General features: G+C 37.5%; 1 protein-coding gene across 4 annotated transcripts in view; it reads left to right on the top strand.

Moving 5' to 3' along the window:
* IL1RAPL1 (interleukin 1 receptor accessory protein like 1) overlaps positions 1 to 27,008 on the top strand; it is a 757,591-nt gene that overhangs the window by 701,391 nt on the left and 29,192 nt on the right. For all 4 annotated transcript variants that reach the window (XM_027449029.3, XM_072027434.1, XM_072027437.1 and 1 more), the window contains 2 exons: positions 14,336 to 14,468; positions 16,343 to 16,488. In XM_027449029.3, coding sequence (XP_027304830.1) covers positions 14,336 to 14,468; positions 16,343 to 16,488 — 279 coding nt within the window. The remainder of the gene's footprint in view (positions 1 to 14,335; positions 14,469 to 16,342; positions 16,489 to 27,008) is intronic.

Consider the following 27,008-nt stretch of genomic DNA (forward strand, 5'->3'; position numbering starts at 1 on the left):
TTCTCAGATAAATGCACATGCTTTTGTTAAAAGCATGTTGTTGAACTTCTGTCAGGAGACTACTTTTTCTTGTCTCATAGTGCTAATGAAGCTGATTACTGGTCCTGTTTTATATGTACATCCTGTTAAAATAGACAGATTAATTGCTTAAACAAGACATCCATATCATCTTGCTTTTTATTATTAGCATTGTTGTAGTTTAGAGTCTGTGAACATTTTTGTCACAAAGTAAGGACTGCTTTCAGGGACTGTGGTTCTCATATTTAATTGTTGGCCCTTTTGCTTTTGGACACTGTCAGGTACAGCTGCCGGGATATGTGGATCTTTGATTCAGTATGGGTTGCTGCTTTGCTCTTTCCCACTTTTTGTATTTGAGGATCAAGAATCCTAAATTAACATTTAAAAAAATATTTGTTTGTGCAATTAGAAGGAATTTTTAAGTATTTTTTCCCATTGATCTCACTTTAGATACTGTATAGGACTTGATATGAGACAAAGTATGGATTTTAAACTGTATTGAGAGAAGTCATTATACATTTAAGAGACTGTTTGAATATGTAATTATGCAATACTTAGTACCAAAGGACATTCATTTTGGACTGTTGTATAAATAAGATTCATTTTTTTATGTCTGTAATTATACTATATTTTAAAGGGATGCCATTTAGATGCCAAAGGACTGAAAGTAAATACTGTACTAAGCAGTTTCTAAAAATGTGTCATTGCATTACCCAGTAATTGGTAACAGCACATACAAGTTATTGCATCAATAACAGGCAAAGCTTATAGCTGCAAAATTATAGTTTAGACCTGCTCAGGATAGTGCAAGAGTTAACACAGCCTTCTTCCACAGACCTGGATTAAAACTCTGTCTCCAAGTCACAAGTGACAATGGGTTTGACAGCCTTACTTACCTTTGTGGGCAGTTGTCCACACTAGAAGCCATTAGGCAGTGTGGGGTGACTGGTACCTCACCTCTGGAAGTGGTAGAGGACAGGTTGAACAGCGGGACAGCTGCTTGGGAGCAGTCCCCATCTCTGCAGAGAGCTGCATTGGCACACCAGATTTCACAGTTTGTGTAACAGATATTGCATAATGAATATTTGCTTCTGTTTCTATAACCAGTACTTGAAGTACTTTACTTCACTTTCTTCTAAGAAGTGTCCCAATCTCTGTGCCTCTCAGGGCACTTAGAGAAGTAAAACAACAACAAAAAATTATATAATTTGTGGAAGTGCAGCAAGAGAAGGGTAGCCTGTGCAAACTGATAAGACAACTCACTAGTAATGAGATTTGATATCCTGCATGCTGACCTCAGTTATTTGTCTTTGCATTCAGGAGCCCTAAATCTCTCAGGATCTTTCCTGGTAGGAACCTACACAGTGCAACTACACAAATTGCAAGTAAAACACACTGAAGGTGGTCTAGAGAAATTAGAGCAACATGGCAGCTGCGAGAAGATAAATCATTTAAATCTTGCAATTGCCCAGATTTTTCAGCACTCAGAGGTCTCTTCTCTTGACAAAAATATACAAGAAACAAAATTAATTTGATGATTAATTGTTCTTGATAAGGAAATTATTTTTGAAGAATCATGTTTTAGGATGCTCCTACTTCAAACACAGATGGGCATGTCAGGCTCTCCGTCTTCCTTTTGCACTCCCAGGCAGCCAGGCTATTTTCCTTTTGAAGAGTGATAAAGCCAGCCCCTGAGCAAATGTTATCTGGGAGTACAAGAACAATTCTCACACTTTGGCATATATGGTGCAAGAACTGATATCGCCTGTGAAGGGGACTGGAGATCACAGGTCTCCACCCATCCTGAAAATCAGCATAAGAGAAAACATATTTCTGGAGTTGGGAGCACTGGGCATGCCCTGCTGTGGAGCAGAAGCGCTCATGCAGAGGAACTAGAGGGAGAAGTTCTGCGTGACTTAGGAGTGCACTACAAGAAACCTGCCTTCAGCCAAACCCATCCTTTTCCCTGTGTGAATTTTGCTTGTAACAAGGTTGTCTACTACATTCATATACCTACAGGTCACAAAGCAGAATATAGCAATAAGATTTCAAGATCACTCCCATTTCTGTGTTTTTTCCTTTAAAGTCAAGTAGCCCGTATGCAGTGCTGGTGGGATTCTTTCTATTCCTAGGAGATCACACCCTGGTATGGTCCAAGAACATTGTGTATTTGTCATGACAATCAGATTTGTCCATTTGCATCTTTGTGATAGAGAAAGGTTTGTTTTCATGGATTTTGCTTCAGGATTTTCTTTGGAAAACAGGTGGCTAACTCATACATACAAGGGAAGTAGAAGGACAACATGCAATCATTATGGACAAAAATAAAAATAAAAATAAAAATAAAAATAAAAATAAAAATAAAAATAAAAATAAAAATAAAAATAAAAATAGGTAATGATAATAATAAACAGAAAACCTAAAGCTGTTAGAAATAGCATGCATTTCCAATTTTGTGCATTCAACTTATTTGATGCATTGTGAATTTTAAATCACATAAATAAATATGTAGACAGATTCATATGAACTTCTTTTAGAAAAAAAAAAATTACATGCTTCAGATATATAATTAAATGGCAAACATCAGCTATTTATGAAAATATACTAAGAATATTTAATACTACTATATTTCCTCTATCCATTGCAATACCTTCATGACATACGGAGGGCACATCACAATTTCAAGTAGAAGTGCTTCTAAACCATACACATCATCCTTTTTTATTCCTTTGATTACTCTGGAAAACATAGTTTGAATAAGTATGAAATATCTTCCTACCCTCAGAGGCCTTTATGCAATAAAAGGAAAGGCTGGTGTTGCTTTTACTTATCTCTTTTATTAGTAATATCAGGAAGTTTGCTTCTTCAAAGCTCTAATTTTTGGTGGAACTTAATGGCTTTCCCGGTGAAAATTTAAACAGAAAAACAATTTCATGTAATTTAGAACTGAACTGAAATATTTTCATTTGCTTTACAGATGTGTTTAGTTTCATTTATATTTATTCTATTGTGCTGCATTTGCTTCATGGGAATGGTGTTTTTTCCCCATCCATGTTTTTTCCAAATTTCTCTGGGACTTTGCCAAATGACATTTTGTGTCATATGGTGTAATCTGACAGAATTGGTTAGCTCATTAAAATCTTGTGACGGCTGGTGCGTGCAGAGGAGTGAAGATCACCAGAGGAAGATATAGTGTTAGTTGTTTGTTATTTGGAATCTAGATGATTCCCTTAATATCCATCTAGCAGTGTTTAGGTGACATTGTGCCTGCTAGATTCCAAAAGCTCTATTAAAAAAAAAAAAAAAGCAGGCTTGCTTGTGAGGAAAGAGCAAAAGGAGGGAAAGATCAGTCATGCTGACCAATGAAAAATAAAACCACAACTTATTATACAATGTATAATATTATACAATGTATAATAAGTTGTATGCATACAATGTATTTATTATACGATATTAATACATAGGTGACTCAGAAAATGAGCATTTGTTGCATGTATTCAAAACACCTAAAGATTACACGAGTGTTGCAGTCCCTCTTTCCAAAGCAGTCAGTGAACAGGTATTATGAAACTGTATAGTCAAACCCAGTTTCTAACACTGCTCATTAAGTGCTGTGTCTGAAGACATCAGCTAGCTGCATAGGCAGGGGCTGAATTAGCTGCAAGGGATTGAACAGCTGACAAGTTGTATGTAAACTGAATTGCCAAATCTGTTCCTTAAGTTTATTTATATTCTTTAAGTTTATTTATATTCTTGTTTAAATGTGTTCTGACACAATAAACTATTAGCTACAGCTCCACAGAGTTAACCTCTTTTAGGAGAGAAAAAAAAAAAAAAAAAAAAGTGTAATTTATCATTATCTAGAATCCAGGACACAGTTTGCATTTCCCTTGTACAGAAAGCATTGTGCCGTGCACCTGAGCAGGACGCTGAGGGAAGGTACTGGTGCTGCAGTGCTGCAGCCGGCTGCTATGATTGATGTTCTGTGCTTTTTGACACAGACTAGCATCCACAAGAAACCAAGGCAAAACCAGTGCATTCCATTCATAAAGAACAAATTTTATAACAAAATTCATAACAAAACCTCTATGGTAGGAGATTTGGATGGTTTCATCTGTTGGGCCAACAAAACACTCTTCAGTTTAAAAATAAAAATGAAAATTAAAATGCGTTGGTTATTAAAATTTCTACAGCTTGCACAGGTTAAAGAAAGCAAACTGAAAAGGGAACAATGGTATTGTAAGCATGCTGTATTACAAAATTGTGATTGTAGTCATGGGTGGACTGGAGTTTACCCATTACATTCCAGTAGCTCCTTAGCACAATATGTTTAGCTATGTCAGCATTCTACCTCAGAAAATTTAAGTCCTACTCTGAATCCCATGTTTTGCTTCCGGACTTTTTATGAGAATGAAGAAAATGTTGTGAGAGCTCTAATGGCTTGAAACTGTCTTCCTTAAGTTATAGAGAAATTCTTCTAGTTTGGTAGTTTGTTAGGGGCCCAAGCCATATACAGAGCTCCAGCTCTTAATATATTTCTCACCAATAAACATTCTTTACCAGAAAGACACTGTATTGGGTTTACATGACAAGGTTTTGGTACTACTGGGGAGAGGTGGGGAGGGTGGGAAGGGGGGGAGAAACACTACTAAAAGGTTTTGGAAGTGTGGGGTTCTCTCTGGAGAAGAGTCTAGAAGCTGCCCTATGTTAGCTAAGTGCCAGTTTCAGTCAGCTCCAAAGTGACCCACCACTGCCCAGAGCCAAGCTGCAACAGCAGCTGGGAGAGCGAGGAGTGAGAAGTGAGAAGCAGCCCTGCAAACCCCAAGGTCAGTGTAGAAGGAGGGCAGGAGGTACTCCAGGCACGGAGCAGCAGTTCCCCTGCAGCCTGTGGAGAAGCCCCTGGTGGAGTAGGCTGTTCCCCTGCAGCCCATGGGTCCCACATGGAGCAGATCTCCATGCTGCAGCCCCTGGAGGAGCCCACATGGAGCAGGTGGATGTGGCCTGGAGGAGGCTGTGGCCCATGGAGAGCCCCCGCAGGAGCAGGCCCTGGGCCAGAGCTGCAGCCCGTGGAGAGGAGCCCACGCAGGAGCACGGATTCTGGGGGGAGCTGCCACCCACCCGTGGGGGGACCCGTGCTGGAGCAGTCTGCTCCTGGGGGATGGATGGACCCTGTGGTACTGAGCCGTGTGGGAGCAGTGCTTGAAGAGCTGCTGCCTGCAGGCAGCCCCTGCAGGCTTAGTTTGGGAAGGATGGCATCCTGTGGGAGGGACCCCACAGGGAGCAGGGGCAGGGAGTGATTGTGAGGGAGCGGCAGAGACCAAGCATCAGGGACTGACCGCAGCCACCATTCCCCTGCACTGCTTGGGGGTAGGAGGTTGGAGTGGGTGGTTGGAGGGGGAAGTGTTTTTAGTTTGCTTTTATTTTCTCACTGGTCTAGCTTGTAAGTAATAGGCAATAAATTATATTAATCTCCCTATGCTGAGTCTGTTTTGCCCATGACAATAATTATTGACTGATCTCCTTGACTTTATCTCAACCCTTACGCTCTTTTCTTCATATTTTCTCCCCCTTTTCCTTTGCGGAGAAGGAATGAGAGACTGGTTGTGGTGGACACAGCTGCCCAGCTGAGTAAAACCACCAGACACATATCAAATTGTTTTAATATTTTGCCTAATCTAACCTCTCTGAAATATAAGAATATAAACAAGAAAACCTTCCTGCTTTTCTAGAAGTCTTCCAAAACTTGATCCTGAGCACGACTTCTCCAGACTAAGGCCACGAGAGACCATCCTGGCCACCAGAGATTGCTGTAAGGCAGTAGCACCCCTGGGTGCCTGAACTACCTGCCTCACGAAGTCACAGAGAGACCATAAGGAAGATGGTTTACCATATGAGGCTCTTTTATGCAAAGGGATCTTATGGCTGCTAACTAAGCTTATTTTCTTACCGTGTAGCACCATTAAAATGCAAAAGCCAAATAAGAATGAAAATGCATTGCTTTCAAGAATGAAAATGCAAAAGGCCAAAGAAGAATCCAGAAATAAACAAACAACAACAAAAATGAACAATACTAAGCTATGAACAGTATGTACAGATTTAAAGCTAAAAAGTAGTAAATCTGTAAGAGGTAAAAAACATATGATGTTTGGCATTTAAAGACAACTTTCTTTTGGAAATATTTTGTAACCCAGGATATTTTCTTGTGACATATCTAAAAACAGCTAAGCTTTTAAAACAGAAATTATTATTTGATCTGACAGAACACGCACAAGAATAAAGAGTCTGAGAAATTATTAATTAATTTCTCTATTCTTTTTTAACTACTTAAAAAAAAAAAAAGGTACAAAAAATAAAAAAAGCTTCTGGAGAAAAGTTAAGCTTGTAAAACAATTCTAGTGACTTTTCTTTTCTTTAGAAACTCTTGCTTTATGCTTGTGATAGTTGTCTTCCACTCCACACTCTGTTTTTGAAGAGAAAGGAATGAGAAATACTTGCTGAACAACTAATTTATCAGTCTGACATTACCATCTATCAAAAGTAAAGACCTGCTGTTAGGAAAATCAAGATTATTGGCTCAGGGGTTTTATTTCCTCTTGTGAAATGAATGTTGGTGTGACTATGTACATACCTGAGAGATGTCCTGGGCATTTTCAGCCAAAAGTCCTATAGATCACTACTTTTTCTGCAGTCTGCTCTGGCAGTTGTTTTCTTCATTGACACTGTCTATGACAGTCCTGCTGCTAAGGGGCCATTCCAGGCAGAAGGGATTTGGATTTCTTTTCTTTCACAAGCTATAAAGCAGTCCACCAGAAAATTTTAATACTCAGGTTAATCTTAGATTTTACCATGTATGTTTCAGTATGGTGCCTTATTACATATTACAGACTCAAACAGCTCAGGGTTGATGGCAGACAAGATATAAAGAGTGACATATAGATGCCTGCATTGTGTCTTACTGTTGAACTGTAATTCAATAACTGGAAGCCCTGTGCAGTCTCTTCATATGTCAGCAAATTATGATGTGTGGGCAAACAAGTCTGGCCTTTTGTTGAATGAGTTTCTATGTAAAAAAATAGCAAACAAAAACCACTAACAAGCAAGAAGTAAGCATTTCTTGTTTTAAGTAAAAAAAAAAAAAAAAAAAAAAAAAAAAAAACACAGACATTCAAGGAAGCAATTTTTAACACTTTTGCCAAGTAGAGATATCTGCAAATTTGAGGTCTGGTTGTCTGTACTGTGAATTTACACATTCATGGATGGAGGAATTTGTTCAATATGTAATTCAGAGTGCTGTGCAATCAACATTCTCTTCTGTAGCATAACAGAATAGAGACAGGTCTATTAATGAAGAGATATAGCTGTGTAATCACATTCAACCAGCTTGTATCATGCTTGCATGATAGTATTTAATGCAACTATAATACCCAGCCTTTTCAAATCTACCTCCACTGAATTCTAAGAAGACGGAATTTGCACATTGCATCTTTGGAATTGTATGTATATAAGACATGATGACTTGACAAAGGTATCACAACACACCACTCAGTGAATAGATTAGAATATAGCTGTTCCCAGTAGTTATATTTCAGAAAACAGTTTTATATATATATATATATATATTACTTTTTTAAAAATTATTTTTGTTTTAATTTGGCCTAACCTGCTATATGAAAAATACAAGACAATTTCAATATAGTATGAATAATAGTATAAGATACAAGACATCAAGATATGAAATTAGTCATGTAAACTGGTGGACAGCACAGCCACAGGTAATGATTTGAGCAGGTAAGGAATGAATCAAGAGGAATCCCTGAAGATCATCCTGATCCAAGTGATGACTTACAAAGCCCTTGAATATGATCATATGATCAAGTATCATGATCAAGTATCATGTCTGAAAACTGTATGTTAGCTTATGCTACCTTCCTTTTTTTTTTTTTTTTTATCGTGTTTACGACAAGGCTTTCAAGAATTGTCTTGAGATGTAAAACTTATTTGAAAACACAAACCTATTCTATCTACCTGCCTGCTGGATTTAGGAGATTACATTGGGAATCTAAGTGGGTCGTTGACTTTGTTAGGAATTGCCACCTATCCACCACATTTAGGAATTTAACAGTTTTTGCTTCACTCCACTTGGAAGGCTGATGATATTTTGTCAGTATTTTTTGTTTAATGTGAATGGACAGAATAGACGTTTAATTTATGTGTGAGAGATTTTGATTGCATTTGTCTTGGCCTTTTATAGTTTCATTTTGAAGTGTTAATATTACAAATAAATGGCATGCTTTTAAGTGTGGAGGTATTACCTATGCAAAATTGCTGTAATTGGCTTGCATTGCACAGTAAAATAAAGTACGTATTTCAGTGCACATTTCCACTCTGTTGGCCCTCAACATTTTCAGATGCTGGGCACGGCTCTCATTTCACTTCGGTAACACATCTTTGAGGATTCTTCTAAAGAGAGGTTGTAGATGCCTGATAATTATCATTGCTTTCCACAAAAATAGTTGCACTTTAGTGAAGAATCCATCAAATCAGAAGCTAGAACTGCTGCCATCACAGTGTATGCTAACTCACATGGATAATGGTGGAAGTACAATTCAAGCTGCCCATGCAAGATGACATTTCACTAACCATGAAACGTTCACTGTTTGCTAATTACAGCTAGCAGGTTCTTAGCAGGCTGATGTTTTTAATTAGGCTTATACATTAGGAATTTATTTTATTTTTATTTTAATAATAATTTAATAATAATAATAATAATAATAGTAATAATAATAAAAATAATAATGTTTAGAAGTTAGACAGTGCCCTCTCCTGGACAGAGGCTCCCACAGCAGTAGTTTACAACCTGCCCCAAATGTTGCCAATTAGAGAAAATGGACACAGTGTTGCTTAGCTGAAGTCATTTGCTGATTTGAAGAAGCTAAGTTTTGCTGCAGTCCTTCTTTTCATTCTGGTCTACTAGAAACCATATTGTGTAACAAAAACTGTTTCCAGTTTAACTCGCAAAAACTTTTGGATTAATTTAGTTTGAACCCATCTGGCTAGAGTTGACAGTGCAACTTTACCACAGGAAGCAGCAGCAACATTTGGTGATATTTATTCTAGTTTTTACAAAAATCAACTCAATATGTTAAAAGCATATGCATTTCCAGAAATAAGGATGATAGAGAAATATTCAGTTGAATTTTGCATTTTAGCTGTTCCTTACATCTCTTTATTTTCTTATTTCAAGGTCAAAATAATAATAACAATAATTAGTCTGAGAAGCTACAAAGTACAATTTTTCTCTTTATCTTTTCTTGATTTTTTTAATAAATAAAACACTATCAGTTTCACTTAATAATTCTAACCTCACAGCTCTTGACTTTTCCAGGGTCTTTTTTTTTTTTTTTTTTTTTTTTTTTTCCCATAAATAAATAGTAGATAAATAAATAAGCAAGCTTACCCAGCTTACCTAAACTGAGACAGAATATTCCCAAGAATTTACAGCATCTTGTACCAAAAGGGTTAGAGATGGATTTCCCTAGTAGTACATTCAAAGTATGTATTTAAGTTACTTCAAAAGTAGACTAACAAAACTGTAATAAACCAGCATTTACAAGAAAATTTAAATTAATGGCATGGAAAGCATTACACATCTATTCATCAAAACTTTATAGTTTTCAACTCACTTCTACATCTTTTTTTCAGCATAGAAAACACACATAAAATAGTTGCTTACAATTAACTGTGAGCGATTTCTATTAACTGGCTGACATGTTTTGTACATTAGATTAAACATGAAACAAAGTACCTCTTGTATTTATTTACTTGCATTTTGAACACTTTCTAAAAATCTGAAGATTTCTTATATATGGACTACCCATGCAGAACAGACCAGAACAGACTGTGTGCCAAACTCTGCGTCCTCTGACTACCTACTTCAAAGGATTACTACTGAGAAGTGAAACCTTAGCATACTTGCAGTCATACAAGGGCAGCCCTGGAGCAGATATCACAATGTGCTCTGAAAATACTCTGTTCACTCATAATGTTGCCTGTCAGGCAGTCTTTACTTATTGCTTACATGTGCCTGCAGCTGTGAGCATCTCTGCTCTATCAGGAGAGCTCCTCTGCCTTCTGCAAAGAGCTGTGAACTCAGGAGTAACAGACCTCCTCATTAATGGTCACAGGCTGGTCATTAGATGGTCACTGAATCTTTCTGGATGACCTGTTAATGAATTTCCCACTGGCTTTTTATGAAGATTGGTCAAGGTAGACAGTATAGATAATTTATAGCTGAGCACCTGGCATGTTAGTAGTCTTTGCTCAGCAAATCTAATTGACACAGTACTGCTAAGAGGAAGTACATCCTTCCTAATTTGTTTGTCAGGTGTAAATATTTCATGTTGAAAGGAAACTTTGGATTCTGTGTTTAAAAATATGTTCAAATATTTTATTTAGGGGGGAATTTATTTAAGAATTTAATAAGGAATAAAGTCTTTATCTTACAAACCTTTTTGACACTTTTTCCCCTTAATGCTTAGTTTATTTAAAACAAAACAAAACAAAACAAAAGATACTATTCACCTGTAAAAGGCTTAGAGGCCTTCACAGTGTAAAAATCATATCTCAGTGGGTGCCTGTTAGCTGCAAAAGCCTGGAGAGGTCTTAGTACCTGTGGTGCCTAATCTCTATGAATCACGGAAATTGGCCAGAAACCACGGTCCCTCCAGCAGTGATCTTACCAGCTCTCAAGGGCTAAATAGTTTCAACTGGGCCTTGACTTGTTGGGAAAGCTGCAGGAAAAGCCCAAGAAGTGACAATGATACAACAGACAGTACTCTTCCCCCTAGCATTGGTGATAATGCCATAGGGTTAATTAATTCTTCGAAGGAGCCTGTTTTTGCTTTAGTCGTGCAGGAACCTTCTCCCATTTTGAGAGTGATAGGAGTCCACCAATGCTGTGATTGCTAGGCATTTCACAGCCCTGAACATGTGCTAAACTGGATGACTGTGACCAATATATTCATAATCCTTTAAGGTTTTGTATTTTCATTTCCACGTTTGAGTATTGTAGTTAGTTTATATATAAGACATGTAATTGTTGTAAGAAAGTGGGTTTGAATCTGTTCCTATGTCCTGGGAATGCTCAGGAAAGATCTTCACATCCCATTACAAGTTTTCATGCCCTTGACCCCCATTAAGTGGTTCCCTAATGCTCATCTCATTCCCTGCAAATAGCTGCAAGATTGCAAAAATCTCTTCACTGCTTCTAGATGGCACTTCCAGAGCCCTCCTTGTGTTGAGAATGAGGAACTGAGTTTCAAGACAGGTATCCTGACCATTCAGGAGGTTGTGTTGCAAGGAGGTGGTTTTGCAAAGAGATGACCTGACCACTGCTTCCCAGGGCATGGAAACTGTCTTTAGGAAGAGTTTTTGCTCTTCAGCTTACATTTGGTGACTTTGCTCTAAATGAGATGAGGTTATCTAACTGTCCCATTAACCAGATATTCAATTTCATATCTTTTGATTATGAATGACACCTTCATCTCCTAGTTTCAAATACTGGAGTATTCCTGTCTCCTTAACGGACATTGCAGAAAAATGGTGTTGTGGCATCCACTGTAGGTAAGCTTCCTTAAAATGACAAAAAAATGTTCAGTTCTTACTTTGGTTCTACACCTTTTGTGGTGCAGATATGACAGTTCATGCAAATGAGAGGAGCAAGATGCTTTCATGGAAAACCATAAATCATTTCAGATAAATAAGAGATTTATTTAACGATTGCTTATCTTCCTGTTATACAGCATCCTGCATTTGTTTCCATAGTAAAAAATAAATAATATACTCAAATATTGTCAAAGGTTTGAGAAGGACCATATACAGACCCAAAGTAGTATATTTTTAAGAAAATACATTGAACCCAGATTGACTTCTCACAGCATCTCAGTAGAGAAAATAACAAAAAGTAGTAATAATAATATTTTATTTTTTTTCATGAGCTGTGGTCAGTCAGCTTTAACATCCTAGGATCAAAAATTGAAAGTGTACATAAAATATGACTTTGGTCTCAGCAGTAATATCAGCTCCATGGAAATACTCTCTTCAGGAGGGAAAATGCTTCTTAAATCACAACACTTCCTTAAATCACAGTGTAATTATCCATTACAGAAATGCACATAACAGTTTAGAAGTGCTGTTGCATATTAAGACAAACAACTTTGCATCAGTGAATAGATCTTTAACTAAGCGTCTGTGTGCAGTACACCTAGTTTTAACCAGTCTTACGCACACATCCAAAATGCACATGAAGTACCATTTCCATCTCTGCATGTGCTCTAGCTGGAACCCCAAACACAAGTGGTACTAACACCATATAAGGCTGCCCAGAGAAAATAAACTAAAGTGAAGGCATATTGCATTTTCAATTCTCACTGTATCATAGAATCATGAAATTATAAAATAGTTTGGGTTGGGAACTTAAATATCCTCTAATTCCAGTCCCTGCCATGGGCAGGAACATGTTCCACTAGACCAGGTTGCCCAAAACCTCATTCAACCTGGACTTACACTCATCCAGGGACTCACAGCTTCTCTGGGCAGTCTGTTCTGGTACCTCACTACCCTAACAGTAAGGAATTTCTTCCAAATATCTAATCTAAATATACCCTCTTTTAGTGTAAAGCCTCCTTATCATATCACTACACTCACTGACAGACTTCCTCTCCAGCTTTCATGCAGACTCCCTTTAGGTATTGGAAGGCCACTATAAGGTCTCCTTGGAGCCTTCTCTTCTCCAGGCCGAACCCCAACTCCCTCAGCCTGTCTTTATAGGAGAGGTGCTCCAGCCCATTGATAATCCATGTGGCCCTCCTCTAGACTTCTCTATAACATGTTCATGTCCTTCTCCTGCTGGGGCCCCAGAGTGGAACACAGTACTCCACATGGCATCTCACAAGAGCAGAGTAGAGGGGGAGAATCACTTCCATCAACCTGCTGGCCACACTGCTTTTTTAATGCAGCCCAGGATATGGTTGGCTTTCTGGGTTGCTAGTTCACAGGAATAGCTCATGCTGAGCTTCTCATCAACAAATGCCTCCAGGCCCTTCTTTTCAGGGCTGCTTTCAATCCATTCTCTGCCCAGCCTGTATTTGTTCTTGGGATTGCTCTGGCCTTGGTGCAGGACTTTGCACTTGGCCTTCTTGAACTTCACGTGGTTTGGCCAGGCCTGCCTCAAGCCTGTCCAAATCCTTCTGGATTGCATTCCTTCCCTCCAGCATGCCAGTCACACCACACAGCTTGGTGTCACCAGCAAACTTGCTAGGGGTGAACTTGATCCCAATGACAATGTCACAGACAAAGATGTTAAACAGCACTGGTCACAGTACTGACCCCTGAGGAACATCACTTATCACTGATCTCCATTTAACCATTGAGCTATTGAGCACAACTCTTTGAGTGTGATCATCCAGCCAATTCCTTACCCATCAAGTGGTCCATTCGTCAAATCCATGTCTCTCTAATTTAGAGACAAGGCTATCACTGGCTATCAGTGTCAAATGCTTTGCATAAGTCCAGGTAGATGATGTCAGTTGCTCTTCCACCAATGCTGTAATCCCATTGTAGGAGGCCATGAGATTTATCAGGCACAATCTGCCCTTAGGGAAGTCATGTTGGCTGTCACCAATCAACTCCTTATTTTCCACATGCCTTAGCATGTAAACATTAAGTATCTCTGCACATATGTAGAATTTCTGCTCCTTACTGCATGTTATTGGATGGTTATTTCCATTCATATGTAAAATGTTTCCCAGATAGTGATAACTTAGCAACAAACATGTATCTTTCTAGTGGCTGTCCCTTGGAAACGGTACAGGAAATGATACCCTACAGGAGTCTACCAACCTCTTTGCAGAAATGTTTGCAAGGCTGAACTAACACAAATGTGATTGCATGTCTGTTTTGCCTAACCTTTACCTATTTTTAAAGAAAACATTGAAATCTTTAGTTAAGTTGGCTATTTTTAAGAAACCATAGTCTTTCATTTCCTCGCAATACATGGAACATTTGGTAAAACAATACAAAAGTGAATCCTGCTCTAATGTAACATTTAATCTCACTTTTATTATATTTATTTTCAGGAAATATATTGAACACCAGCTGCAAGACAAGTAGATGTTTTGGGGCATTTCTAACAACAACTGAAAATGGAGGGTCTCTACAGATATACATTGTTTAAATCAACACATCTACTGGTTCAAAAATGAATCCTTTTTTACAAATTTTGAAATAACTTTTTTTTTTTTTTCTTTCTTTGTAACAGGTGGTTCTGCTAATCTAACCTGCCGAGCTTTCTTTGGATATAGTGGGGATGTCAGTCCTTTAATCTACTGGATGAAAGGGGAGAAGTTTATTGAAGATTTAGATGATAGTCGAGTCTGGGAAAGTGACATCAGGTAAAAGAAAAAAAAATCAGGCAATATCTTTTTTTGGTAGTTAATGTAATACTTGTTATCACAGACTAATTCAGGGACACTTGCAATCTGGGCCGCTTTTTTGCAACATCCAGTCTTTATCTTTTCAATTTCATCATTAGACAACAGAAAAATACAGCAAAACCTGATGTTAGAGAGCTGCAAAAGCAGAGTGGTTGCCCAGCTAGCACAGTAGTGTAACCAACTGGGATTTGTACAGTCACATTTTCAAACTGTGGCAAACTATAACAACCATTAACACAGTTACTAAGAAGAAATAAAGAAAAGTAAATACATCCAGAAAAGCGGGTCAAAATAAGTTTTTTAAGCACATGGCCTTAAATAAATGCTGAAGTCTGACATCTCTTTTTGAATGTTTGATTTCTCTTCTTCAAAGAAAGAACTGAGTTTCCTGAAATGTTATTTGCCCTGTGAGATCCAAGACTCCTGTTACATGGGCAGGTTCTAGCTGCTGAAATATTTGTTATAGAAAGGATTTGGTAATTCACGTCATGTACTTATCCTGCTTCTAAAAGTGTTACCTCATTTGGAAATTGAGAAAACAGTATTTTTGTATTGAGAATAACATGCTTGACACAGCTTTCCAACTCATATCCAATATGAAGTACCTACTCGGATCTGAAGATATTCCTTTCTTATTTACAATCCTGTGTGTGTGTGTATAACTGCGTTTGTATATCATGCATAAACCTAGAAATGAATGCAAATCTAAGTATGCACTACAAAGGAAGTTAAATAACCACAGGTGTATTATCCTCAGTGATTTTCTACAATAGAACATCATGAGTTTGTATCCCTTTCTGCTCTTACATAGGAATTTACTACCTTATCAACAGACAAGAAGTCACACTTGTTTTCAGTTTTAGCTTGGAGTTCTACTGTATAATTAAATTAAGGGAGAATCTTCCTTTGTAAAAATCAAGAAGGTCATATAGACATTCAAGGTCTTTGTGTCCCCAGACATAGGCAAAATGGAGGCATATTTCACCCCACTGTACATCAAATTTTATAAAGATCAGAACAAATACACTTAATTGAACAAGACAACTAGATAAGCTACATTTCTCATATAAAGCTCTTCCCAAGCCTTTCAACCAGACTTGGCATTTTGAAGGCTGATGAAAAGGTGTCAAAAACCTCTTTACAACTTTCTTGTTTTGTGGAAGGAGGACCCAGAAGACTGGTTTCCGTTGCTTTTGTCAGGTGTGAAGTGAGGGAGCAGCCTGTAGCAGTTTGTCACTTTCTGTGCTGGGTTTCTAAAACCACTGATGGGATTGCTAAGAGGGAAAGAAAGAAATTGAAAACAGGAGGAGCATTAAGCAGGTCTTTGCTTTTCCTTATCATCTGTTGAATGAGTGGCATCTGGCATTCCACTTCCTTCTATTGACTTATAATACATAGTCAAATTTTGTAATATATTCACAAAATATATATATATTTATTTCAGTATACAAATAGTGCATTTCATCAAAACTCCTGATGTAATTGAAAACCTGAAATATAACTGTGTTTCACTTTTCTCTGTTCTAACATATCAAGACTCTACATATTACTGATCAGGGCCTTCATCAGAGTACAGTAATATGTTATCAGTGTGTGCATCATCCTGCTTAAATACAATTAACTGTAGCTCTCATTAACATTTACAAAGCCAATCCTCCTCATTAGAAGTGAGGAAGAAAAGTATGTGATATAACTTAATTAAGATTGCATCAAACCATAACCAAATCTGAAGCCAAAGAGTTGTGAATTGTAAGTAGCAATATTATGCCACGATTATCTGATGCTCCACTGTGATACAAGCAGAACAGAAGATACGATTTCTTTTTCCTCAGGGTTCTCAAGGAACATCTTGGGGAACAGGAAGTTTCTATCTCATTGATTCTTGACTCTGTGGAAGAAGGAGACCTTGGCAATTACTCATGCTATGTTGAGAATGGAAATGGACGCCGTCACGCCAGTATTCTTCTGCATAAAAGGGGTAAATATGCAGGTCCTCACCACAAAATGGTACATTGTGGGGGTGGTTAGTTTGGAAAGCTTCCTTTTTATGAAAGTATGTCTTTCTGAGATATTAGTAAGCAATGATTGTTTTCCCTTGGCATTCATACCACTTACAAAATAAAATATAAAGGTTGCTGTTTATTCTGGCTGTCACCAGGATAAATACAGTAACACCTTTTAATTATATTTCTATAACAGATGCATTTAATAATTTTAAATTTTAAAACTAATAAAGGCTCAACAGAGAAAAAAAATAGTAGGAAGTTACAAGTAATAAAACCATAATAATTTTCTTTAAGAAATAAAATTAAATACTAAAAAAGCAAAACACATACATTCTATTTCTATCAGTAAAGTCACCTAAACTTAATAGAATCACAGAATGGTTGAGGTTGGAAGGGATCTCTGGAGTTTGTCTGGTCCAAAACGGCTGCCTAAACAGGAGAACCTAGCACAGGTTGCACAGGACTATGTTCAGGCAGCTTTTGAAAATCTCCAAGGAGGACCCCACAGCCTCTCTGGGCTACCTGTACCAGTGCTCAGTCACCAGCACAGTAATTGATTCCTAAAGTTCAGACAGAGTGTCCTGTGTCCATTTTGTGCCCATTGTCTCTTGTCCAATAGCTGGACTCACTCAAAAGAGCCTGGCTCAACACTATTTTCACCCTCTTTTCAGGAACATATACACATTGACAAGATCCCTCTGAGTCTTCTCTTCTCTGAACTGAACAGTGCCAGCCCTCTCAGCCTTTCCTCATATGAGAGGAACACCAAAGCCTTATTCATTTCTCTGGCCCTTTGTTATAGTCTCTCCAGTATGTTTATATATCTTTTATACTGGTGGGCCCAGAGCTTCCCTCCAGCTGTCGGCAACACTTTGCCTAGTACAGTCAAGAATAACATTAACTTTCTTTGCAGCAAGGGCAGATTGCTGGCTCATGTTCGGCTTGATATCCATAGGGATCTTCAGGTTATATTCTGTAAAAATGCTTTCCATCTGGGTGTTCCCGAGCACTAACTGGTACCCATGACGGTTCCTCCTCAGGAACTTTGCACTTTGTTAAACTTCAACAGTTTCTCATCAGCACATTTTTCCAGCCTATCCAGGTCCCTCTGGTTGGCAGCACAACCCTCTGGCCTATCCCACTCCTCCCAGTTTTATGTCATCTCCAAACTTCTGATGGTACACCCTGCCTCCTTCACTCAGATACTTAATGAAGATGTTAAACAGAACTGGACTCAATATTGACCACTGGGGTATGCCACTAGTTACTGGCCTGCTATTAGACTTTGCAGTATTAATCATAACGTTCTAGGCCGAGCCAATCAGCCAATTTTCATCTCATCTCATTGTCCATCCAGCAAGCCCACGGGAGTTCCTGTGGAAGTTCCTGGGAGTCTGACTGTGGACAATTTCCTTCTAAAACATTTGTGTAACACCAACATTTTTCAAGTGAAGACAGAAATATATAAGGATCTTCCTATTTCTACTCACCACTCACATTGCATTACTTCAGGCTGATGTCCACAGGGATGGAGATAATTATGGAAAGGAGAGACTCTTGCAAAGACAGGTTCTGATATTCACTTTGTTCACTTTACCTCCCAGAGGGTGCTCCACATGCCTAGGCTTGATGCTCTCCACACTCATGAAGCATTCCACTGGTTTAAGGGAGCAAAGAACTATCAGCAGCAGTGTCTGTATTTTGCTGTCATTACTGTGCTTTTTTTAGTCTGTAAATGTTCTTCTGTGTTCTTCCTATGGTACTGAACTAGTTGTTGCATCTCAATTTATATCAAAGCAGTGAAGCCTTCCCTAATTTTAGTCTTTCAACATGCAAAATCTGTCCAAGAGCCATAAACCCAGAGTGTGACTCATTTATTTAAATATATTTTTGTGTACCTCCAATTAATTGAAAAGAGCTAATTCATAGCCCTTTTTATGAACATTTCTCAATCTTTCTTATGAGATGTAAATAAATAGATGTTCCACTTAGCGTGGTATTTGGAATATTTCTTGAATTTTCTGAAATGTAAAATTAACTTACTAAGTAATTGAACTGCAACAATTTATCAGGTGGTAGCCATGTACCCCTAATTCAGATATATTTGAATCCAGGGTGAGAACTTTAAAAAAACAAACACTGTAATTCAATGTGTTGTCTTTAATAATAAAGTTAGTACATGGAGCAATGGAGATACAGAATCTTAAGGCTTAAATTACTTTGAAACCAACAATTAGCTGACTGATTTTTATTAAGTCATATGCTTATGGTGAGTCCTTATTTTCCCCTCCATACAAGCAATAACACCAAGACTGATATGACATGTAACTTTTTTTTTTTTTGTTCTGTGACCATAATATTCTTAATCTATCAGTGAATATATACAATTTTTGGAAGGGTTTACTTTCCTTCCTCCCTTTTTCAGAGAAATCAGTATGTCAAACATATTGCAGTATGTGGTCTCATGATGCATGATGACATGCTTAAGAGGAAGTAATCTCAATATTTAACTGCCCTTATAAATAGTAAAAGGTAAAAATAGCAAGAGTTCCCACAAAAGATTAAGACTGAATCTGAAATTGTGATTTGGAAACAATATCCATTGTGCCCTCAAAAAACAAAAGGTACTTGTTACAAACCTTCTACATACTTTGCATGTTGACAACTGCTTCAGTGAAATGATAAATTAACCATGACAGATAAAAATTTGAGCTTGTCTCTCAGGTCTCCTAGGAAGAGGAGCTTTGCACTGCTTGCTTAGTCTCCTGTATATCACCATGACAACATTTCATTTTAGGTTTCCCTGTTTAGATCCATATTTAGTCTCTGATAGGAATGAGTTAGCTGTTTATTAATTTTTTATTATTTGCTCACAGAACAATTGGGACCTAACAATTAGGTAAATTTGCTTCCTGAAACTAAAGCATTTGCAGAGGTATTAGTTTTTCCCAGTTTTCTAGTTAGAGATCTATCTTTTTCATCGGTATAAGCAAATAGAAATGGCGAATTTGGAATGTTCACTGCTTACCTGAAAACAAAATGATAAATCACTCTTAAACTTCATATGTGGTACATTATTGCTCAGATCAGAAGGGACAAAAAAGCAGAAAGCTCGGTTGCTGGACAAAAAGTGTTCCTGGGAAAAGAGGTATTTAGGACTAAATGCTAGAGTGGGGATTCAGGTACAAAATGTAAGCCCTTAAAACAACTTTCGGCCTCTTGCTTTGCCCTGCTCAATATATTCTCTATAAACATGAACTTCCAGTGGGAGCTTTTGGGTATGCCCACAATTACACATCCTGAAAGGGCAAATAGTTGAGAGTCTGAATCACCAGCAAACACCTACATGCATCTTTCTTACTCTTCACTCCAGTCTGTCTCAGCAGGGAGCCATTTACCTCACAGAAAATGAAAACAAGAGCTGGTGGCAGTCCCCTCACATGCCCGTTCCCAACATGTCCAGCCAGGGCAAGGGGGCTTCTGCTTTCTCCCCTATTTGGTCCTGGAATTGAAACCCTGAGCTTCCCACCTTATGAAAGAAAGTTTAGGGCAAGAGCTGTGACAGAAAATCACAGAATCACAGAATCACAGAATTTCTAGGTTGGAAGAGACCTCAAGATCATCGAGTCCAACCTCTAACCTAACACTAACAGTCCCCACTAAACCATATCCCTAAGCTCTACATCTAAACGTCTTTTGAAGACTTCCAGGGATGGTGACTCCACCACCTCCCTGGGCAGCCCGTTCCAGTGCCTCACAACCCTTTCAGTAAAGAAATTCTTCCTAACATCTAACCTAAAACTCCCCTGGCATAACTTTAGCCCATTCCCCCTCGTCCTGTCACCAGGCACATGGGAGAACAGGCCAACCCCCACCTCTCTACAGCCTCCTTTAATGTACTTATACAGAGCAATAAGGTCACCCCTGAGCCTCCTCTTCTCTAGGCTGAACAAGCCCAGCTCCTTCAGCCGCTCCTCATAGGACTTGCTCTCCAGGCCCCTCACCAGCTTCGTCGCCCTTCTTTGGACCCGCTCAAGCACCTCGATGTCCTTCTTGTAGCGAGGGGCCCAAAACTGAACACAGTACTCGAGGTGCGGCCTCACCAGAGCCGAGTACAGGGGGACAAAAAAGCTACCCTACGTTAGGCATTCAGCTTTAGAGAACTGCAGTCTTGGCAGTTGAGCCCCATCTGGGCAGCAGTCCCCATCTCTGGCAGTTTAGCTCTGGTTTCCTCCTGTGTTCCTCTTACTTTGTGACTGCCAGTGGAGAAAACCTATGATCACTGTTTTTATGCAGACAGCTGACCATTTCTAGATGCCTAAATTTCCTCAGATGCTATGTATAGGAATAATTTAACCGACCTAAGGGCAGTAGAGCATTTTAAGTATAGCAGTGCCAATGCTGTTTCCTCCTCTGATCCATTCCTACAAAATTTGTCCAAAAATAATCAGAAGTAGAAAGCAACAAGAACCCAGGAGATCTAACTTTCATTCTCTTCCTCCAGCTGTTGATCAAATATATTTCTATCATTTTTACAATAATAGAGTTATTTTCTCTTCTGTGTGAACAAAAAAGATATACTTGTTACAATCTGAAGCTGATTTTGTTGTTTAGTGATGATAGCTGTCATCGATCATCTGTAGCAGTTACAGGTCAGTCTTCAACCAGATAGAGGAACCTTCTAGAAATTAATATTGAGAGTGGTACTGGCAGCAGCTAAACACAAATTTATTAATGACAAACTACATACTGCAGATGATGTAAGGGGTGGATCATACACTACAATTCTATTTTGTCACAGGCTTTTAATTCAAGAATACAAGCCCATACGTAAAAAATAAAAATATAAAGCATTAAGAAGAAATAATGTTCTTCTACAATATTGTTTCTTCTAAACTATGACTTTCATGCTGGATCAAATCCCTTGTGGTCTCATTTAATTGTACATTTAGGTGGTAATACAGATTATTATTTAATTTTGTGGCTATTTCTATGGAAATTCTTGTCTGTGTGTCTGCAAATAAAATACCAATGCAAAAATAATCTCGAATTCTATGCTGTCCTAAGTTTAAAGGTTGTTTTTTTTCAGTTTTTCTTATTTTAAAAACTAAATAACATATTTACGGCTTTCATGGATACCCATCAGACCTGTGAGCAGGTAATACACTTTATGCATTTTTTTCAAAGTATCTTCTTTTTTTTTTTTCTCAGTGTTGTCTAGTTTTCTGTCCTGTGCCTCTTATATCTTGGGTCTGTTTTCTTCTGTCATAGGGGATGTATGGGGTTTTTTGACCCTAACATATATAACTGAGGGATGGTTAAAACAACTTTTAAAGAGTTTTACTAAAATATATTGTTTAGGGGAAGAGTTACTCTATTTTAATTTGCCCATGAGAATGTATGTTTGAAATTAAAGCAAGTTATTTTTTTTTCCATAGGAAATGCTACTTGGAGAAATATTTAAGTAGGCATACCTTAAACTCTTTACCTATGAATACATAAGCATTGCATTAATATTTCCAAATATTGGAAGCCAAATTATGAATAGTAGGAAATTCTGAATATTCTTCATCCAGTTATTAATGGTAATAGAATTGCTGAGAAGTACCTTAAATTACTGTCATTCACATAGTAATGTAAATCTGTTTTATAATGTCAGGACTTAAATAATGTAAGTTTTTGATTTCATGAGCATTTTCAATGACTAGACACGACTTCACAGAGCAGTAGTCAAGAGCGACAACTAAAAGAGAAAAGAAACAACAGTTATCATCTAAACTCCATGAAGAAACCACAGGTGTTATAGTTCCCTTTGCCATAATGCTTCATGATGCTTTAGAAATTTCTGAATTGGCACTCATCATGTGAGATACGAGAGCAAGGAGTTTCATATTACAACTTCGGTTAATTGTTCTTAATTAACTGAACATTTCAGCAAAACTCTTAAGTCTCATTGGAAGCAAAACTTTTGTAAAACACAGATCCATTTGGTTTGCTAAGACCACACACATGTATATCTTCCAGCATATAAGGCATTCAGCTTTTGGTCTGCACTGTAGGATAAGCTGTTCTGAGTTCCTCTCTAGGTTTTAGAATTGAAAGTGAAATTTGATTTGATTTGATGTGCATTGATTCCCCTCTCCCCCACCATTAAAGAAGCCATCATAGGCCATTAAAGAAGCCTTCAGGTTGTCTTATTCTGAACAGTGCAAAGATTCAGTACATGACAGAGGAACAAAGGTGCATAACACAGGGCTTCCTACCTTCTTTCCCCAAGCCTAACCACTAATGACTGTTCCTTGTACACTCAATCTCATCTAAAATCAGTAAATTAGTTGTGTACTAAAGAATGTTTCTGTCTGTTTGACAGAAACTCTTCATAAAAGTCTTTTCTTCATCAGTAAGGTTTTGATGAAAAGATTAGTCAGATTACTTAGCATGTGCCTAAATCCAGCTCTCCTCTAAAGAGGTGTCAAACAAGTTGGTTTGTTAAACAGAGTTCTTTTTAAAACAGCTTTTGTTCCACTTTTATCATAGTTCTTTTTATATAATGTCTATGTAAGTACATTTCTAACCCTGACTGACAAGGAAGAAAATATTTTAAAATAAATTAACACAAATTGTTCTTATAAACCATTCAGAGCTAAATTATTCATTAATGCTATCCTTAGGAAGAAATGTAAACAGTATGTTTTATGATCTTACATCCTTGGAACTTGGTACTCCATTTTCCCCCACATTTTGGCACCTCCCAGTGCTTCTTACGTTCATTTCTTTCAGCAAATCTAAAAGAAGTAATTGTGTGGGATGTCTGATTTCGGTAGCACAATAAGCAAATAGAATCTTTCCTAATCAGGAAGGTTTTAAGTCATATAAAATTTATTTGGGGAAGCTAACTAGAGATTAATTCAAACCTGCATAATTATGACTTTTTTTTTCTTTCAATTTGAAGTATAAACTGCCTTTAAAATGCAGTGTTCTGTATTTAAATCTAGTAAACGGCAGTAGTGCTGCAGCATCTACATTTTCTTCAATCTTGTCTTCTCTTGAGCTAACATACTCAAGACTGTAATTATTCTTCTGCTGGGAACAGGTGCTCCGTACTTCTCAGAAAGAATAAAACTGTCATCACTAAGAATATATATTCTATTATTACAAATTATTTTCTCAAGTCTAGTAACACTAAGATGTCCAACAGAACTACAGCTTGGATATGCTGTCTGTTGTACTAATGAATAGGTCAACAAGATCCCCAACTTGTATTGGCACTCATACATACATATACAGAGTATATATCAATCTAATGAATAAAGTGAGATAACTGTGTCCCAATAGTTCTGACAGATAAAACGAAGCTACTGCATTGAAAATAAATAAATAAATAAATAAAAACTATAACCAAACTTACCCACCTTAAGTCAACTCTGCAGGCATTTACAGGCTTATGTGGCCTATGCTGGCAGAAAGTATCAGCTTTGTGCTTAGAGATGATTTCATGATCAAGCTAATGAACACGCCAAATCTGCTTCTACTGGTATCAGAAGTGTTATTATTTCAACGATATCTATTAGTGGCTATTCACAACAGTATTCGTAAAGCCATCTTTATTCCTTAAATACAGGTTTATTTTTCTCTTTGAAACAAATGAAAAAAAAAATCAAAAAGTAGAGAATAGATAATATAGATATATATATACACACATACTGTGTATGCATATGCTGTGTAAAGATGTGGTTCAATATGCTATATTTCTATGAAAGATCTCTCTCTAAAAAGATATATTGCTTTATAGCCATGCTGTATTCAGAAAAAGAGGGAAAAAAAATCATACTTCTCCATTTTTTAACTATGAGTATGGGTTTCTGTCTTCCCAATCTAATCTCTCTCTTCTTTTAACTGATGATGTCTAAAATGAGATTCAGATGAATATTCCTTTTCTAGCTGGCCTCCTCCTTCCTTTATGAGTAAGACAACTCTTTATAAAGAAAACTACATCTGATGAGACATTGGTCTTGCATTGATTATCAGTATCTGTTTTTTTCCATTCTCTCAGGCATCATCATAGGAAATAACAGTGAAGAATTTTAGTAAGCATTATCTTTACCTGCTTCCTTTCCAAATTATACCCATTACCTTTATGTTTCACTTTATAATTGAAGTCTATGAACATATATCAAGGCAAACTAAGAACTGAATCTAAACAAGCCTGTAAAATTGTCCAAGAAAACCAGAGAATGGAAATGAGGCTAAGACACAAAGTTGCAGAGATTTATGTGTGGGATAACCTGAAGCTCTGTGAATAGTCCTGTTGACTTCAGAAGGATTACTTATATTCTGTGAAGTTATGCAATCTGCGTAAGTGATTGCAAAATTGAAACCTTAGATAGACTGTAATTGGATTTTGAAAAAGCCTCAGAAAATGAATACGCAGCTATAAATCACATGTCCTTGAAGAGTTATAAATCACTATATATATATATGTGTATATATGTTTGAAACATAATTATTTTTCTAGGTAGCTCAACTGTATATGGACTAATTAATAGAATAAGACTAATTTTAAATTATCACAGATCATTAAATGTTAGGTTTCTGAAGCATGTTGTATAAGTCTTGAGGTATGAATCTTTGAAAGCACTCTTTTATTTACTTTCTTGTTACAACTCCAGCTAAGATAAGTGAATTACCTGCTTTACACAGAGAAAGGAAGTTTATCAAAAATTAAAGCCAGGTAAAATCAAAGATATATCCTACAAATACACCTAATGATTAAGATAGCATCACTATAAAATGAGTACATTTATTACCATCACATCATACTGAATATTTAGAAAGGACATGTACTTTGTTTTAATTAGCATTTTCTTTGATTGGGTTGCTGGGCCAAAACCTCCTGATAAGGAGGAAAAAAAAATTGTAGCCATTGGTCAAACTGCTTGTAACAAATCTTGTTTTAAATCGAAGCTATTTACTCAGAAACCAATCTACTACTGCAGCAGTAATCAATGTGTTTTTCCTTGGAGTAGAACTGTTCCTGTGCTACTGGAGGACTATTGTTAATTGCCTGTAACTAGATGATTGCTGTGCTTTTGAATGTAGCTACTTGGCATTTGCTCATTTGTTGTGTTTAACTGAATGCCTGTCTCCCTAAGGGTTAGCCGAGTAATTTTCCTCTACTACTTTCTACAGTCAGCCTCAGCTCCTTAAGGAGGGCAATAGGTTTTAAAAGGTTTACAGTTTTTGTCTCTCCGCTCTGATGTGGAATTGTGCTGAAATTGAATCTTTTCAGTGTGCAGCCACTACAGGAAACTTGAGTTTCAGCAGGAAAAACAGATCACACTTCAAAGGGAGTGCAATGCCTGCTGTAGCAATCGTGTTCAAACTGCAGTGTAAAAGGCAGAATAAAGCAGCACAAAACAATCATGTTTCTGCAAAGGCTGCTTTACACTCTATCCTTGCTATTACACTTTACTACTTCCTTGCTGTCACACACATCACTAGCCTCACAAGACACCTTTCAGGAGTAACCTCTCCCAGGTAGGAGTCAGAGTCCTCCTCTCCACCTCACAAGGGGAAAACCAGACTGCTGCTGACTCCTTCAGTTTGGCATAACACAGGCTGATGCTCTTCATAAAATTCCTGAGGCAGCTCAAAGCTAGATAGTATCCCTGTCCCATACTTCAGTAACCTGCAGTTGCAGTAGCTTGAGGCCTGAAAGCAAACTGTTTAATGTGGCACTGTGCCCAGGCTAATCTGTCCTGCCCTTCACGGCACTGTACAGACACAGCTGCACTAGTTTCTGTTCTTTGGGGACTATCTAAGGCTTTTGCACAGTGGTGTGTAAGGATGGCTAATTACTGTATCTCTCTGACTCAAGACCCTTATAAACTTCACCTGAGACAGAGAGCGTGTATGCACTGATACATAGCTCAGCATGGAGGAAAACACAAACTTGCTATGTTAGAAGGAAAGAACAAATAACTTACTATGGAAACAATTCTGTTTAAGAATCATTTTCCCCTTGTATATGTATATATATCATGTATATATATATGATTATACATGAACATGATGGGTGAGGCAACATCAGAAAAAAAGACAATCAGAAAAAAAAGGTACTTTCCAGGGTGACTTAGAGAATTTTGTTTCTTGCTCTGCTTGTCTAGTAGATTTAGGACAGTTTCATGTATATTCAGATAGACTTTTTTTAAAGAAAAAATACAAGCATAGACTTGAATAATTTTATGGGGAAAACAGAACCTAAGAGGGATTCTTTGATGGCAAAAACGATGCAGTGCATTAATCTGATTTCCTGCACAATGATAGAGAACAGGTAACTAACTACCTGCAGTTATTTTTTCCATTTAATTTCAAAATCATTAATTTAGGAAAAACTTTTGTTTTCCAGCTGTATTTCCATCAGTTTTAATGAGTCACAACAGCAGACACATAGAGCATTTTGTACCTAGCAACCCAACATATTAAAAACTGT

Source organism: Anas platyrhynchos, chromosome 1, assembly GCF_047663525.1.
Source record: "Anas platyrhynchos isolate ZD024472 breed Pekin duck chromosome 1, IASCAAS_PekinDuck_T2T, whole genome shotgun sequence".
NCBI classification, from domain to species: domain Eukaryota; kingdom Metazoa; phylum Chordata; class Aves; order Anseriformes; family Anatidae; genus Anas; species Anas platyrhynchos.